We start from the raw sequence: 17,361 nt of genomic DNA, 5'->3' as shown, positions 1-17,361 counted from the left end.
GGAACTACACGTGCAATTTTCGAGATTGTTGAGACAGTGCTAGTACGTATTGATAAGTTGAGTATAAAACATATCGGTTGAGATATATGTTGACGACAGTCCTTCAATAATCCAGGTGGAAATTCATCTACACCAGCGGCTTTTTTCCATTTGAAAGATTTTAATTGGTTTAAAACAAATACGTTGAAAATGTACTCGAAACGAAATACCTTTTCAGTGCGTCTTCGATATTTCTGTATGGGTTTCCAAACAAAGTTTGTTAGTAAAATTGCATTTTTCTTCATAATATCAACCGCTGTTGCAATATACTTGCTACATTTGTGAGCAAAAGATGTGTCATTGCTGTTCACACCAGCTGGACTAATTGCTACTTTTGTTGGAAAAATACTCTTTATGAATTTCCAAAATTCCTTCGAATCCCCAGCATGTTCCTGTAAAAGTTTATGATGATGATAAGAACTTCTTGCCGATTTCACTTTGTAGTTGGCGGTATTACGAAGTTTTTTGTATAATATGCAGTCTTCTTCCTTTTTGTATTTTTCGCTTTTTTCGATACATGGTCTCGATCAGTCATGACTTTTTTCAAAACCTTAGTGAGCCATTGACACGCCCTTCCTCTTATTTTTTTCACGATATATGGCGCATGTCTGTTAATTACCTCCTTTACAGTGCTATTGAATATTTTAACGCTTGATTTACATCTTCCATTTCGTACATATAACCCCAGTTCACACGTTTAAAATCTTATTCCTTTCCTCTAAATCATATTTAGAGTAATTACGGCAGGTAACAACTCTTGGTGTAAGCTAAACTTAAGCCAAGTCTCGAGAGATCAATAGATTTTCAAAATTTCTTTTCTGTTTTGCAGCATAGACCAACCTCGTTCGTAAGAGCCTGTTCTTTAACGGGAACGGGTTTGCTAATATGCCACCAATGTAAAAGAGCCAGGACGATATTGACACAATCTATGATGTTGGGCACAACTTTCTATAATTTTGCAAAGATTTGAACATCAAGCCAAGACAGACTTTGTGCCGGCCTCGTTCTCAGAGGTTAGCTATGTAAACATGAGGTCCGAGCGAGCAGGCATGTTTAGAGTGTCTTTACCACAGCTACCGAATTTCCTTCACATGCCATATGAGGGAAATTGGGTAGGCTAGCCGGTGTATACCTAATGTATACATTCAGAACACAGGACGCACCATATAATAATAATAATAATAATAATAATAATAATAATAATAATAATAATAATAATAATAATAATAATAATAATAATAATAATAATAATAATAATAATAATAACTAGTCGATAGGGCCTGTTGAGAAATCCACTTAGGCAGAAGGAGAATGGAAAAACAGGTTGTTTTAGACAAAAAAAATAATCTAACGGAACTGTCTTTTTCCCGAATGACGTAGTGTCCGCTAACATTTGATGTAACTACAATTTGTTAGTTTTACGTTCACAGAGAACACTCTCACTAGAGGATTCAGGCTGGTAAAGATATTCTAAGAAAACTGAAATTACGTAGAAAACGTAAATTTGACACGAGCGATTTAGTTAGAATCGATAGTAAAATAATCTTATGCTTAAAAAGAGGTTTAAAATTTAAACCTTTAACTATTTCAAGAAAAATTAAAAATAATTCTGATTGACCGAAGATTTCTGACATTTTCCTGACACTTTGACAATATTTTAAAATTTTCCGTCGCTTTTATTTAATATAGCCATTTGATGAAGCTCTGTCGGTTAGAAAAAACATCTCTCCCGGTTGGGAGATATAACAACGGGTATGTCCTCCAAATAAGTTTATTATACAGCGCACGAAAGCATTTCGTCATAAATACACGTGCTATAAATATTCTCGCCCCTCAACGATACGAAAACCTTAAAGGTCTACATAAATACATGTATATAAAAATAAGAAAATAAAAAGCATTTTGGGTGATACGGTGCTGCGTGGTTTTGTCATCTAAAACAAAATTTGACTTTTTTTCTATAAAAATATACTAAACACTTCAAAGTTTAGAAATTTAGAACTCGTACCTATTGCGTCGCAAAACATTTTTGTCAATAAACTTTATTTTTTGTTGTTGTCGTTTCGTTTCTCGTGAATACTAAAGCTTGACTACTATCTATTTTGAAAATCGGCGAATTTACAGCGCGGCAATGTAAGTAAATTTGATACAGTCTGCACTAGCTAGTAAATGTGTATAAAGAAAAAAATCTAAAAAATCTACAAATTAAATTAGAAACGAAATCTTTCTCTATTTACAGTTTTTTTTGCAAAGCTCTGCGACGCTTTTAAACCACGTGGTCGGAAGTCCAAGTCATGACTTGTCCCATTTTGTGGTCGAACATTTTCTTTTCGAAGATCAGTGGTGGAGGTGGCTCTGCAGGGCAGCCCGAGTTTTATCTTTTTTCGTTTTAACTTAGATGTAACCCTTCCATTCGCGAAGCCGGGAACCTTTGACACGCAAAAAGTACTATCCAACAAGTGTCTTTCCTTCGTAACGTTTATAGTTTCATTGCCAACTACAAATGTACTGTTGCCTTCTGTGAAAGATCTCATACGTCTTCGATTATTATTATTGACAGTTGGCAATCGCTCATTGAAGGACTTTAAGGGTGTTCTAATTGGGATATTACTGCGACTTTCTTCCACAGGAGTGAGTGGAAGCAGTATCTCCATTGTATCTTCATTAAATTTACATTGTTGAGATATTGAAAATGTTTTATTTATTTTAGCAGGAGCCTCCTCCACAAGATATGAGTCGAAATGTGCTTTCTTTTTGACCCTAGGACTTTTCAACATGTATTCTTCATCGCTTACTTTTTCGGAATCATCCTTCGACATAGTAACATTTATGGATCCATTCTCGTGAGTGGAAATATCTTCCTTATCGGTGAACAAAAGTTTCGAACGCACTGGTCCAGTATTGACAGCAGTGTTGCGTTCAGTTCGATCAGAGTGCTTTTGTCTTGATTCCATGACAAGCTGACGGAACACGTCGGGTTTTCGGGATGGCGTTTTAAATGGGGTACACGATGAAAAATGACCAAGGTTGATTGTATATTGAGTTGTATCGCCTTCAGTCGAAGACTGATCGGCCCATGAAATCTTTGGTCCATTTAAAAGAGATTTTGGTAAGTCGTCTATTTTCTGAGAAATATCCATTGTGTCTCCGTGAGGGAGACCATTTGTAAGGCCTTCAATTTTACGTTGCTGAGCTTCAATAATTTGGATCAAATTCGACGCTACTCTATAAAATTGAAACAACAAACGTCAAAATTCACAAAAGAAAATATTAGAAAGTAAGACAGATCAAATAAGTTGGTTTTTAACACAAAGAAGTAAAATTGATTCAACACTAGGCAGAACATGTGCAACAGTCCATAAAGGGGACAACATGTACACAAGGCCGTGGGTTCAATAGCACTGTTGCTAATATAAATGTACAATAAACATATGTGTATCACGCTATATAAATAGTATAACGAAATAAAATAATTTTTTAGCATGATTACAGTGTGACGGAGTAAAAAATTCATTTTTAGCATGATTTCAATCAAGCCTTACTTGTCGCTTTTCTTTGATTCTGATTCTTGCATTTTCAGATACTTTCTGATATGCTTCTGCTGCGCTTTCAAAGAAACATTCTCAGCTGTAAGCAGTTGCAGATCGTACATCATATTTAACTGCATGCGTATTCCCGAGTCCGCTTTGTTCGCCCACTGGTCGATTTCGTTCTGTAAACTAACCAGTCGAGTATTTATCTCCTCAATGGATGACATCAACATGGTTCTGCGTTCTTGGAGTTTGCTTAGTTTCAACGCATTAGACGCACGAACCTGCTCAATTCTTTTAGATGACTAAAACACCAGTTTAATAAAATTAAGCGAACAAAAATGTAAACAAACAAAAGAAAAACTTTTTTCTTTATAATAATATACCTTTCGGTAAAACTTCTTTATTATGGAGAAAGACATTACCTCATCTTCACCAACATCTTCGCAATGGCTTGTTGTAAGCAGCTGTAAACTACCACACAATTTAAAACTACGTTCCTAGAATGCAAACAAGTGCTTCGATAATACTTTTGAAGTTGTCAACTTTAACACCCTAGGACAGTGAAGGAATGTCGTTGTAAGACAAAAATATTCCACGCAATGGAAATAACAAACATGGAACAGGATGGTCGCTCTTTCTAAAAAATAAAATTCTAGTAATTTTTTCAGAAGTTTTCTGGAGTTTTTTTCCACTTTTTTACAGAAGTATGTTCTATTTTTCAAAAGTCTCAAGAAGTTTCCAGGAGTAGTGACAGCACTGTCGTAATTTAGAGGTATAACATAATGTTTTGGTTTCCCTTTTTAGATTGACAGCGTAAATGATGTTAGAAGTGCTTAGCTTTCCCATGTATACAATTTTGTTCTACATAGTCTATTACCATTTACATTGCTAGTTTACTTTGCGATTTTTAAAAAGGAAACAGAATCTTTTTTTGAACGCACCAAAAATATATTTAAATATACTGATAACGAAAAAGCGCGGTTTTATTTCAACTTTTTTTAGAGTTCTGAAGTTCACCTCGTTGTTTACCAGAAAAAACTTCGAATACATCTATAAATCGAACACAATTTTTGCTTTTTTGTGATGTGATTTAAAAAAAGGGAAATTCTTTTTAGTCGTTGGTTGATGCAAATGTTGTGAGGTAGTGAGGAAATACCGTTGTAACTGTACCTTGAGCGCAAACTTTATCATTACTTCTTTCTCAGAAGCTTCACAATCAATAAGTTGTTGTTTGATCAAAACCTTCTCTTTATATAAACACTGCAAGTCTTTTTCATATCTAGAATGAAAGTAAGCATACACGTGATATTAGTTGAAAAGTAAAGTAAGTCGACTTTCCTTATAGCAAGCTTCTTTGAACTGCTTTTCTCGAAACGAATAGTTTGCACAGCTGACTATAAAGAATATTCTTGAAACTTCGTCCGCTTTAAATAAGTTTAACCGTACTAGTTTACAGAAATCAGAGAATTTCAATTTTGTTAGCTGGTACCAGAAAAAACTAATCACATCCCCAGCTTCACATTCTGATTTCGAAATTGTTTACATAAAAACATTACTAGATAAATGTTTAGGACAACAGAAAGATTTTCTAAATTTCATTAGATTTCTTTGGAGATTTCGTGATTGCTATAAAAACACCCAAAGACCTTACAGCATCGTTAACTGCGTGTTGCTTCATATATAAATTTACCTGGAGCATGAAGCTGTGCTAAAAAAAAGAAAACTTACCTCTTTAGTATTTGAATGTGTGTCTGCCTCTCTTCTTCTTTTCTTTGCGGAGTGAGCGAACCATTCTCAAATTTATCAATTTTGCTTTGTAAATTCGAGAGCTATATAAAAGAGAATCTTTAGTTTCGTAAGGTAGGGTCACTAAAGCGATGTAAATGTGTACTGTGCGTTCAACGTAGACTAGTAAAATCAAAGAGAATAACATTCCATGCAGTAAAACTGCAAAAACTTAGAACATAAATAAAACATTACTGTTATGTAAAGATTAACAAAATGTGCTCTAAATAGTGGAGAGTATACTATGCAGTGGAGAGTTTACTTCACAATGAAGCTTAAATCCACACTTTTTAACAGAGTGTAAATACTGAGGGTAAATTATGTGGTACCTGTTCTTTCAAATCTTTAACAATTTTCGCATACTGAGAGACGTGATAATCAACATTCACTGTATTCACACTCAGTGTGGATTTAATATTCTTGGCTCGATTCGCGTATTTCAAAGTGTTGTATGTATCTTCGTAACTTAGAGATGAAGGGCTAAAAAGACAAGGTTGATTTTGTTACTCCTAACGAATGATATAAACTAGTTTTTATTGCATCTTATTAATTAAGGTGAAACACATTTTTTCAAATCATAAATACAGCGCTATCGATATCCAAGGGGAAGTTTGACCTCTCAGGGTTTAGTGGATTGAAGAACAAATCTTCGAAGCATACACAGTCCAACAACTTAAAAATAATTTTACACCTTTAACATGAGATAAATTATTTAGATAGAATTTTATTAAATTTGTGAAGTTTAGCAATCTCTGATTACTTTCACTTGTGGTGTTTTAAAGTTTAACAAGTATAATACTCGTCGTCAGTGTATTATTCAATTCGTAAAATATACTGCCGTTTACAAACAAAATGAATCAAGTAAGAAAATTAGAATTTTCATGTTTTCATTTTTAATTTCTGTAAAGCTTTTTTACAAGTAAACAGCTTCACACACCTACTCCTTTGGATGACAAAAATCATGAAATATCCCTTTCGTTTTTCTTTTACGTCAAATTAAATGTTTAACGAAGATCACATGGATACATACTTTCAATGTATGAAATTCGAATACGACTATTCACCACGTAAAAATGAGAGATTAAAAATAATTATTAATAAATGAATAATAGCGAATACATTAAATAGAAAAATATCGAAAACAACAGAATTTTAAATCGACGTTTGAATCACCTAGAGTAACTCTGGTGCAACGCATAATTAATAATTGAAAAAGTTGAAAAGTATATAGATTTAAAGTTAACTAAAATTTAAAATGTAAATATGGCTTTCGGTGGAAACTGTGGACGCAAAACATTTGAACGATTCTGTTTCAGATAATCATGTTACTGTCAACTACACTGCTTTTGTTACTGGTCCCCCTACGCAACGTTTCTGCGGAGAAGATATATACACATCATGTTTTTTATTGGTCGATTCGGCCGTACATCGAGCAAAATGTAAACGATTCACACGCAGCTGACGGAATTATCCCTGATATGCTGGAAAAACTTTTTCTGTACTGCAACGCAGGGCTTCCATCGAAATATGAATTTTATCCTAAATTTAAAAATCAAGACGAATACCTCGATTTTATCAGATCGAATTTCAGTAGAGGAGTTGGCATTCTTAAGGATGTCCCAGTCAATGATACCTACGACTACCTGTGGTTTCTGCCCTTCTTATCACCTGAAATCGAAAATACCGCCCATAGCTGGGTGGACAGGGCTTTGCGCCTTGTCGAGTCAACAGGAGCACACGTAATTGTGCAAAGAAACTTGGTATCATGGAAGTATAAAATGTTGCAAGGCGTTCAAAACTCACTCAACTATCTGATTTTATCCATTCTTATGTCTGTGAGTGTTGGAACCGTTGTGTATTTACTGGTGAGAAAACATTTTCTTTATTTAATAGTAGAACACTTTTCCTCCTTATAGAAAAGATTTAGAATATTTAAGATTTTAAAGATAATAAAACAAGTTGAGTATAAACTATTGGTGTAACATTTTTCTGAATTTTGAAAATAAAAACATGTGACAAAACCATGCAGTTTTTGCAACACAAAATCGAGGAAATTTGACAAAATTGAGGAGTTTTTAGTAAACCCAAAACTGTGGAAAATTGAGACGTTTGGAGAAGGCGTGGCAACTTTGATTTGCGACAAATGTGTTAAAGCAGCTGGAAATACTTCTACGACCGTCAATGTATTCTTTTAAAAGCTACACCCTTCGGCTATTAATATCAAATATTTCATTTTTTTGCTTATTGTACAAATTTAATAGTTATAGACATTTTATATATTAATTTTACATTATTTATATTAAATTTTATCTTTACATTCAAGAGCTCAGGTAAGATGAATAAAATTTACATATTTTTGAGCGTAAAAAAAACGTAAATAGTAAATGTTGAATGAAGTTGCTACAACAAGTTGAGTGTATTGTCATAGGTGAAAAAAGAAGTCTATTAAACATTTTATAGGAGACACACCCAGAAAGTGAGTATGGCCAGTCTTTGCCCGAAGGTGTATGGAATGGATTTTGGTGGTCTACAGTAACTATGACAACGATTGGGTGAGTTTATGTTACTCTAAACAACAAATTTTCACTCACATGCAACATAGCCTCTAAATACCAAATATGTAATTTTTAAACGGTTTTGCTTCCCAATTTCAAAACATTACATAAAAGGGAAATCTAATTTATTTCTGCCTTCCATATCAAAGTACGACCGTTCTTTACCGCTGCTATACAGTCCTATAGAAAATAAACTAAAAAAGCGATGCTCTGTGGAGAACAAGAATATGAAAAGAAAAATGATCGCGCGTTAAAAATTCTATTGCATTCTAAAAAAAAGCGAAAGGTTAATACAAATTCTAAGTGTGTTTCAAAGTTTTTTATTGCAAAAGAAGGAAGCAGACAATGTCTGTGAATGATTATCCAGTCATAAGAAATTAAATGTTAAAACTACACTTACTTCTGTATTTGACAAAAATTCACCTCTACACACATGTTGTGGAATATTTTATTAGCAAAGATAGTAGCTACAGTTTAACATGCTTTAAAAGTGAAGCGATTAAAAAGGCTGCAAACCTTCAATGCATTTAAAGTTTTTTGTAGTATATACGTAGAAGATATGCTTGAAAGTTATGCAATAAAAATGCTGGTCTAATTTCCAGCACAAATTATAACATGCTGGTCCAATTTCCAACACAATTATCAATTTTTTCATGTAGTCAACAATTTTCAAACAGAAAAAGCAAAATGCTTGTGGGGATATTTCAGTCGAATAGTGGATACAAGTGAACTGTCTAAAATCATAAAAAACAAATGATCCCTCTCCCCTCTCTCTTAAAAAAGGGAATATTCCTGGGTTTTCTAGGGTTCTTATGACGAAAATAATACCAATATAAAATAAAAGTAACTATTCCAAGTTTTTAAGGTTGCTAAATCCACCTCGTAACTAAATAAGTCAAATTTTTGTAAACGATTAATCAGGACTTTAATTTTGTTAATTATTATGAAAACAAATATGCGGATAAGGTACTTAATTAAAGTTTTCAATTTAAATGTGAAATTCCCCTTAGTGATACACAGTTTATAACAAATAATTTTTGTAGGTATGGTGATATAGTACCTAAATCATTCCTAGCCCGCTTCTTCAGTTTATTCTGGTTAATATTTGGTATTGTAATGGGTTCGGTTATTACAGCTACAGTAACTGACGCCATGGCAGGGACACAGTATTTGGGACTTGCAAATAAAGTGGTAAGTCGTATCATTCAAAGTTACACTGAGGTGAAGTGAACTAAAGTTTAGAAATCAGCAGTCCAGATAGAGAAAAAACAGGAAGAATATTTTTATAAATAGTCTCTCCGTCGGTACAATATGTGCTAATGGTCGTGTTTAAATATGTTTTGTAGGTTGCAGTTTTAACTAATTCATGGGAAAAAAGAATAGCCGTTGAATACGGAGCGCACACACTAGGTACCCATTAAAAACACGTACGCAATATAGAGAGGTTGAATTCTCGGGTTTTCATTTTAAAAGAAATGTTTTACTTTTAGAAAAGGGGACTTATGATGATGTACTGCAAGCTGTTCGAGATGGTGAGGCATTTGCTGCTTTAGTAAATTCAGATATTATTCGATACAAGCAAGATCAATTGACAAGTGGAGACAACCCGCTAGCAGTTGTTTACAAAATCGAAACAGAAATTCCAGTTCGAGGTAACGCGGTAATCAAGCAGATCGATCAACTGTGGGAATGCGTACAGAGACATAAACGAGATATAATCGATACGCCTGTTAGGAAATATTATAAGCACGTCTCGGTGAGACATCTACATTTTAAATATTACAACTTGAAAATTTTTGATGGTATTCCTTATAACAAAAATGAAACTTTATGTTGCATAAAAAAATAAAAGAATTTGATGAATTTCATGATCTTGACAAATTGCATGTTTTTAAAAAATATGTTATTGATGCTGCCCAAGCATCGCCCTGCAATAAGCACTGAACGTTGTTTCAGTTGTTTAATTAGAACCAAGGACATTAAACAAAATACAGTAAAAGAAAAGAAATGATCCAAACATAAAATAGAGAGTTGAGAGTTGCCACTATATATGGCAACCTTTGTTAAAAATGAAAACACAATCCATATAATACTAAAGTTTAATAAATAATTAACATTTTTTTATTTCAGCTGGATACAATTCATTACGTATCGCTGAAGGAGATGCTGATTGATGACTGGCTTGGTCTCATCTTGCTGTTAATATCATTAGGAACTATATTCATATGTCTTGCCCTACTTATCTTAGAAAAGTATGTGTTCAAGAAAAAATTATCACTTAAGACGATTGTGGAAATGGTTAAAAGAAAAAAACCACAAAAGCCTGATCTGATGGAGCTAAATGGAGACTTAACAAAACCAGATTTATTCTATCCATCTCAACAGATTCGGCGACATTCCAGATTTTCAGGTGATATGACTAAACACTCTTTTGGAATAAATAATCCAAAGTTTGATAACAGATACGTTGATAACTCTCTTGAAGCAAGGATAAAAAACATGGAGGAAAAAGTAAACGACATGAATAATTTATTACGTAGAATAGTTGATACAAATGGTGGAAAAAGTAGAAAAGTTAGCAAATCTTTATTTAAAGGAAAAGACCTATCTGGTGCTTTAATGTGACAATAAACAACAACAACAAATAATAATAATAATAATAATAATAATAATAATAATAATAATAATAATAATAATAATAATAATAATAATAATAATAATAATAATAATAATAATAATAATAATAATAATAATAATAATAATAATAATAATAATAATAATAATAATAATAATAACAATAATAATAACAATAATAATAATAATAATAATAATGAATAAATTACCAACTGGTAATTTGTCAGGAATAAATTACAGACTCAGTTATGGTAATAAATAATTTGGATCGTGTCTAAATACATTTTGTTGTTGATATGTTTATTTTGTAAATAATTTACCATAGCTGTATTAACAACTATATTCTAAATACTGCTATAACTGAATTAATACACTCTTCTGTTTATGACCAGACAAAGTCAATGAAACGGTACTGTATTAATAAAACTAATGATACCTGACAGCTGCAATCATGATAGTTTTACAATTTCCTCCCAATGAGTCTTTTAACAGACGAGTCAATTTACTATTGCGGTATGGTACATGTAAATTTTCCTACAAAAAGAAAATACAACATGCAAAATCACTTAAGAATTTAGAATTTAAACATTAACTTTTATTGAGTATTTTTAATACAAGAGGATTATTAAAATGGAAAAAAACTAAAAACATAAATTGTTGCGGACATAAAAAGTATGCAATCTTTGCTCAAAATCACAATAATTTGTGTCGCAAAGTGCAATCTTAAACAAGTGAAACTTTAATGGACCTTCCTAGATTTAAAACATTTGGTCAATTGTTTTTAATCTTTATGCAAAAAATCAGTATAAACTAATGATAATCCTGAAAAATATTTTAGGACCATTTTTACTCATTTTGCACACAAATCCACCACTTTCGAGTCAATATTTTTTTTAGAAAACTGGCTTTGTCACATTCGAGTGTCTATTGTTCCCTGTCATTGTGCAAAACATCAGAAAAAATTAAGGACCCAATCCTAAGAAATGTCTTAAAAACCATATCTTTAGAATTGTTTTTGCTCATTTTGCGCAGAAATCCACCATTTTTGAGCTAACAAGATTTTTTCTCAGAAAATTGACTTCGTCACATTCGAGAGTATATTGTTCGCAAAAATCGGAAAAAACTAATAATCCTATTCTGAAAAAAGCTGGTAACAGACGGACACAAGTCATTTCAAAAGACTTTGCCTATACCAGGTAGGTCCAAAAATAATTAATGTTGCAAAATTTTTGTCCTTCATAATATAAAACTACAGTCCAGTCCACATGTATCACTATGGACTGAAAGCACAAATAGTTGTGCACTATTAGCCTTTTTGCAACAATATATATAGCGAAGGTAAGTAAAAAAGTTATTCTGCTAAAATCAGGAATTTAATTTTGCAGACCACATTAAGCAAATCCATAGCATTTCAAGTTGCCAAACAAAAAAAATAAAAAAGGGATTGAACAGTTACAGCAGTATTTTAGGAGTCATGGTAAAAAAGGTTTTAGTTGGTTATAGTGAAAATTAAAGGTTTGTACAAATGGGTTTTAAAATGTTTTATAGTCACAAAAGGAGTTTCACAAAATCTTTTGCTGATGAACTTTAAAATACTTTTTATGATAAATTCCCTTTTTATAGCAGATGCATAATCATTTCAATAATAATATAGTGTATTTCAGATTAATAACTACTATTTCAATCTGACCTTATTTTCAGCTAAAGCATTGATGCAATTCCCTAAGGCGAGTAAGGATTTGTTGATGTTGGCGCCCTCTCGTAGACGGTCGCCCCTGTTTGTTGTTACAGTTGCCCTTTCTGAGCCAGCTAAATCAATCAATGATATCTTTGCCACTTTCACTGATGCACTTAAACCAGAATCTTTTGGGCATTGACGTACAAATACCTGAAAAAAGTAAATTTTTCTTTTTAGATGACAACAGTGACAATAGAAAAAAAACTTTAGAAGTCATGCTGGGTAATCCAATGAAAGTTACCTTGATTGTTGTATTGCTTGTCAATTGGAAATGTTATTATTTTGTCATTATTTTATAGACATCCTATGGTTGCAGCTAGTTTAATAAGTTGTAAAACACGTAATTAAATTTTTTTACCCATGTTTGACCTGAACATTACATTTGAAGCCTATGGCAACCAAGAGCTTAATACCATTTAATAGTTAATGATAATACCCAATCTGCGCATTTTGCTTTTTAAAAAAGATGATGGGGTTTTAAATCATACAAACTAATTTCTGCACAAATTTTTGAAAAAAATGTTTGGTTTTGCTGTTCCAGAAAATATAGTTTTTTTCCTTCAATGTATTGGGAAATTCAAAATAGACTTCCATTGGTAAATAACTGCTCTAAACACACAGGATTACACCATGTGCCTCTGGTTTGAAAACAATCAGTTACCAATAAAATTACACCGTGACTTGTTGATTGCCATTACAAAGAAATAGCTTTTATTTTTCAATCTTAAATACTAACTTATGATTTACTAGAATTAGAATCTATAGATATGCTAAAGGTATGTTTTATTCATTTTCTTTGATATTCATGTGTTTATAAACATTTTGTGCAAAAATATTTGAAAAGCAAGAAAACCTTTTTTCTATTCTAAGCCTATTGTAAGCTTATATAGAGAAATTATAATTATATTATAAAAAAAACGAGTATAGAAGAGCTTAAAAATAATAATATTTACAACTAAAACTTATCAAACCTGAAATACTGCATGAGATCTCGAAGACTGCTTATTTGCATCAGTTGGGTGTTGTGTACGATTTTGATTTCCAAAATGCAACATTTCCAATAACTCTTCTGCACTTCTTGGCTGTACAAACAAACATTAAAACTACAAAGCACAATGAACTTTAAAATTTAATCTAAAGCATTCATGTACATCTTGCCTTTCTACTATAAAAAAAGAGTGATAGCAAATTTTCTTATTGGTAAGTACTATGACGTCAATGCAAAATATGATTTACAACAACAAGGTTTTGTCATTGTGAAAGTTTGGTCACTGCGAAAGTTTGGCCATTGTGAACACAAAATTCTGAAGTAAACTGGGTTCAAATTCTTTTTTTTATATGCTTAGTAAGAAATAAATTTTACCAATATTTACAAAGTTCCATGTTATGGAACTTTGTTTAGGAACTTACGAACCTCAAAAAAAAAAGACCTTGCACAAAAAATTCTACATCATCCTTCAACTTTAAGGTCTTAGGTCTATTAAAAAGAAATTACAGAACCAAGTTATAATAATTTAGATTTTGATTTGTGCAAAAAGAGAATTTCCTTTAACTCCATACATTGTACAAGTGCTGCTGTTTTAGTGTGAGGAGCATAATATTTATTGTAAACTCCAACATTTAACACAATTGTAACTGATTTCTACCCGATGTGTAAACTTGTGGAAAGAATGGTAACTTTAATATATTTACTGAGATAGACAAAAGTCCCCAATCATAAAACACAATAATAAACTAATCCAAAAGATAACAAAATATATAGTGAACATTAACAAACAAAGAACATATAAAATCTCAAAGTTCAAAAAATTAAATTAAGAAAAGTTAATTGTGGACAATGGCAGCAAGTACAACTTCATGCTTAGGCACATTTTGTTTTAAAGTCCTATATATTTGTGTTATTTTTTATTACATTTCAGTAAAAAAACAAAAAAACATTGGTTTGCATGGGAGATAATTTTTTTTCCAGCTAGCCAAACTTTTTGTGGAACTGGGATAGAAATCATAAAATGTTTATATTGTTTTGTTTTGTTAAAAAATTATCAAAATCTTATAATGGTAAAATTTTGTCGCCATGAATATTATCTTACAGCACGTACAAAAAAATAATCAAATCCTGTCTTAAATTTAGAATAATAACTTCTATTCCATCATAAAAAGGGATTTGAAATAGTTAAACTATGAATTAAAGAATTCATACCTTATGTAGAGATAAACCATTGACACATACTCCTTTATCTGGGTCTTCACGTACAGCAAGTGGACCTGTAGGAAGCAACAAGTCTTTGCAAGTTTCATTATATATCTAAACAAGACAAGTATTGGCTTTACTACAAACTAAAGTTAAACTCAAAGTTAATGTTAAAATTATGCTGATGCTTTTAAGGGGAAACTTAAGCCTTAATATACCTGAGTGGATTATATTTTGCATAGATTATATGAATATACTTGATTAAATTTAACTCTGAAATCTGAACTCAACCAAATCCACAAAGTTAAATATTGAACAACCAAGGAAGTACAAGTGTATAGAAAACTGACCTCTAAATATGAAACCGATATGTCTGTATTAAATTCATCATCTTTTGCCATTAACTTTGCATACAACTCCATCATTGTTAAAAATATTACACCTGGTTCTTCTTGTGATCCCAACATTGTATGCGTTTTTCCAGCTGATGTGGCACCATAAGCAAAAACAGAACAGTTGTATCCCTCAAGAATACTATCAAGTATGTCCTTTGTAGTATGTGTGAAAACTTCAGCATTAGTTGCTTTATTGCTGAAAACACGATCAAATGCAAAATGAAGGTCCCTTATTCGTTTATCCAGTATAGACATCCTTGTTTTGGATGAAGAAAAACTGTTTATATCTTCTTCTTTTGGATCAAATGTTAACATAAAATCGTCAACAACTTTGATTACATTTGTTTTACCACACATCAGTTCTTTATCATTAGGGGGTCGGACTCGTACAACAACTTTTACATTATTGGACTTAGTCTCTTCCGTGACTTCTTTTTTCTGCAACTCAACGCCGCTAAATCTGGATGCCATGTTTCTTTTGCACCTTTTTAAAATAGTACATGTACAACATATTTTCATTCGAAACTTTTAAGTTTAGAGAGGTTTTCATAAATTACTTTAATACTAAACGACTTAGTGGAGGCAGTGAAGTATTCATTATTCATGCACAAGCTATAAAAACACAAAATCAAGAAAAAAGAAATATATGAAACATTTTCAAGTCATTAGTTTTAACCTCAGAGTAACCACTCATTTTAAAATTTAGATACCAAAAGAAAAATCTATAGGTCTTGTTTTTAGGACAAAATAACGTTTGTTTGTATCAAGGTCTAAGTTTTATTTTATGTACAGAGCATTACAATAAAACTGAATATGGCGATATGGATAATAAAAAATTATGACAAATCTTATATATTTATTTTGTAGAAATAGCTGATATAGTTTGATGGGGAAGCTTACATTTTGAATGTACTGTATCATACGTGCTTTTGGTAAAATTCCAATGTTTTTAAGAAATTAAAATTTGTCTGATGAAACATGCTAGGTCATGGCAAAATTCATTAGCGTTTTGGTTAAAGTATTTGAATTTCTGTAACTTATATATATCCCTATTGTATATATATACCTATTCTTTGAATAGTTGTATTAAATAGATATTGTTAATGCTTAGAAAGATAAAATTTAGTTTCAAATTAGTGATGTACAGTACCGCTTGAATGTAACTTTACATGTGCGCGAGTTTTACAACCTCATATAACGATCTCATGTCTACATAAGAACGTTCACATATCTTTTGTTTATACACGAACTTAATTGCTTTTTATTGTTATTGTCGTGCGCAAGTCAGAACAATAATACTTGATGAATCCTTTTGTTGTACCATGTAACATGCATGTTATTGTTTAAAAGTGTTAAGATCACGAAGGCTATTGAAATATTATTTTAGAAAAATGAACGAGCATAACACGTTTAAAGCATTTCTATCGCCGCTTTTTATTCTTACATTTTTAAAACACAACCTAAAAAAGCATTTTTATCGCTGTTTTTCGTTCTTAAACTTTTAAAACACGATCTAGCAAAGCTTTTTTATCGCCGTTTTTCGTTCTTAATCTTTTAAAACATGATCTAACAAAGCTTTTCTATCACCGTTTTATGTTCTTAAACTTTTAAAATGCAATCTAAAAAGCATTTGTATCACCGTTTTTTGTTCTTAAACTTCTAAAATGCGATCTAAAAAGCATTTCTATCTCCGTTTTTCTTTCTTAAACTTTTAAAATGCGATCTAAAAAGCAATTTTATCTCCGTTTTTCGTTCATAAACTTTTAAAACATGATCTAACGAAGCATTTTTATCGCCGTTTTTCGTTCTTGAACTTGTGAAACATGATCTAACGAAGCATTTCTATCAGCGTTTTTCGCTCAAACTTTTAAAATGCAATCTAACGAAGCTTAAATCTTTGTTAAATTTTGTTGTCTTTCGTTGATCTCTTGATGACTATAGCAATTAAATACAACAATGGGACATACGCAGTTCACATGAGCTAATTAAACTTCGTGAAAAAGACATGAACTCTATTGTTTTCAACATGCAAAAATAGCTCATGTATTTAACAATAGGTTAACAATTAATGGAGCTAAACTGCAAGTTTTGCTCATGTTAATTGTGGTGACAGAATTACAGTTCTTTAGTTTAAACATGCGCCTGACGCTCAGGACATGATGAAGCCCCTGACGCTCAGGGCATCTCTCATACACCTGACGCTCAGGGTATGGAAGAGAACACCATAATTAGCATGTGCCTGACGCTCAGGACATGTCGATGCATCTGACGCTCAGTGCATCTCATCTGTCTCATGCACCTGACGCTCAGGGCATGAAAACACTTATAACGCATAACCTGACGCTCAGGTTATGCATTATATATTTGTGCATATGACGGAGCACGAAGGAGGCACCTTCATTCCTACCTATTCCCCAAAAATTTCATAAATAGTCTACGCATACTGAATGTGTTGTATCTACTCATTCCAACAGAAATACATTGTTTCTAT

The 17,361-nt window shown here is 32.0% G+C and overlaps 2 protein-coding genes across 2 annotated transcripts; one reads left to right on the top strand and one right to left on the bottom strand.

Moving 5' to 3' along the window:
- Positions 1-1,796: 1,796 nt before the first annotated feature.
- Positions 1,797-15,401, bottom strand: LOC130612106 (kinesin-like protein KIF18A). Its single transcript, XM_057433396.1, has 11 exons — positions 14,826-15,401; positions 14,485-14,589; positions 13,256-13,366; positions 12,237-12,434; positions 10,983-11,080; positions 5,687-5,837; positions 5,301-5,401; positions 4,743-4,851; positions 3,995-4,069; positions 3,582-3,874; positions 1,797-3,264 (listed from the first exon to the last, which is right to left on the bottom strand). Exons 1-11 carry the CDS (start codon positions 15,387-15,389, stop codon positions 2,250-2,252), a joined length of 2,820 nt encoding a protein of 939 aa, XP_057289379.1. The 5' UTR covers positions 15,390-15,401; the 3' UTR covers positions 1,797-2,249.
- Positions 5,875-11,001, top strand: LOC130612107 (uncharacterized). The gene is made up of 6 exons (XM_057433397.1): positions 5,875-7,222; positions 7,818-7,909; positions 8,956-9,103; positions 9,259-9,322; positions 9,403-9,668; positions 10,043-11,001. The coding sequence occupies exons 1-6, from the start codon at positions 6,680-6,682 to the stop codon at positions 10,535-10,537; spliced, it is 1,608 nt and encodes a 535-aa protein (XP_057289380.1). The 5' UTR covers positions 5,875-6,679; the 3' UTR covers positions 10,538-11,001.
- Positions 15,402-17,361: the final 1,960 nt, after the last annotated feature.

Source organism: Hydractinia symbiolongicarpus, chromosome 10 (genome assembly GCF_029227915.1).
Source record: "Hydractinia symbiolongicarpus strain clone_291-10 chromosome 10, HSymV2.1, whole genome shotgun sequence".
NCBI lineage: Eukaryota > Metazoa > Cnidaria > Hydrozoa > Anthoathecata > Hydractiniidae > Hydractinia > Hydractinia symbiolongicarpus.
The sequence above is the reverse complement of the archived record's forward strand: the minus strand, read 5'-3'. Positions and strand labels throughout refer to the sequence as shown.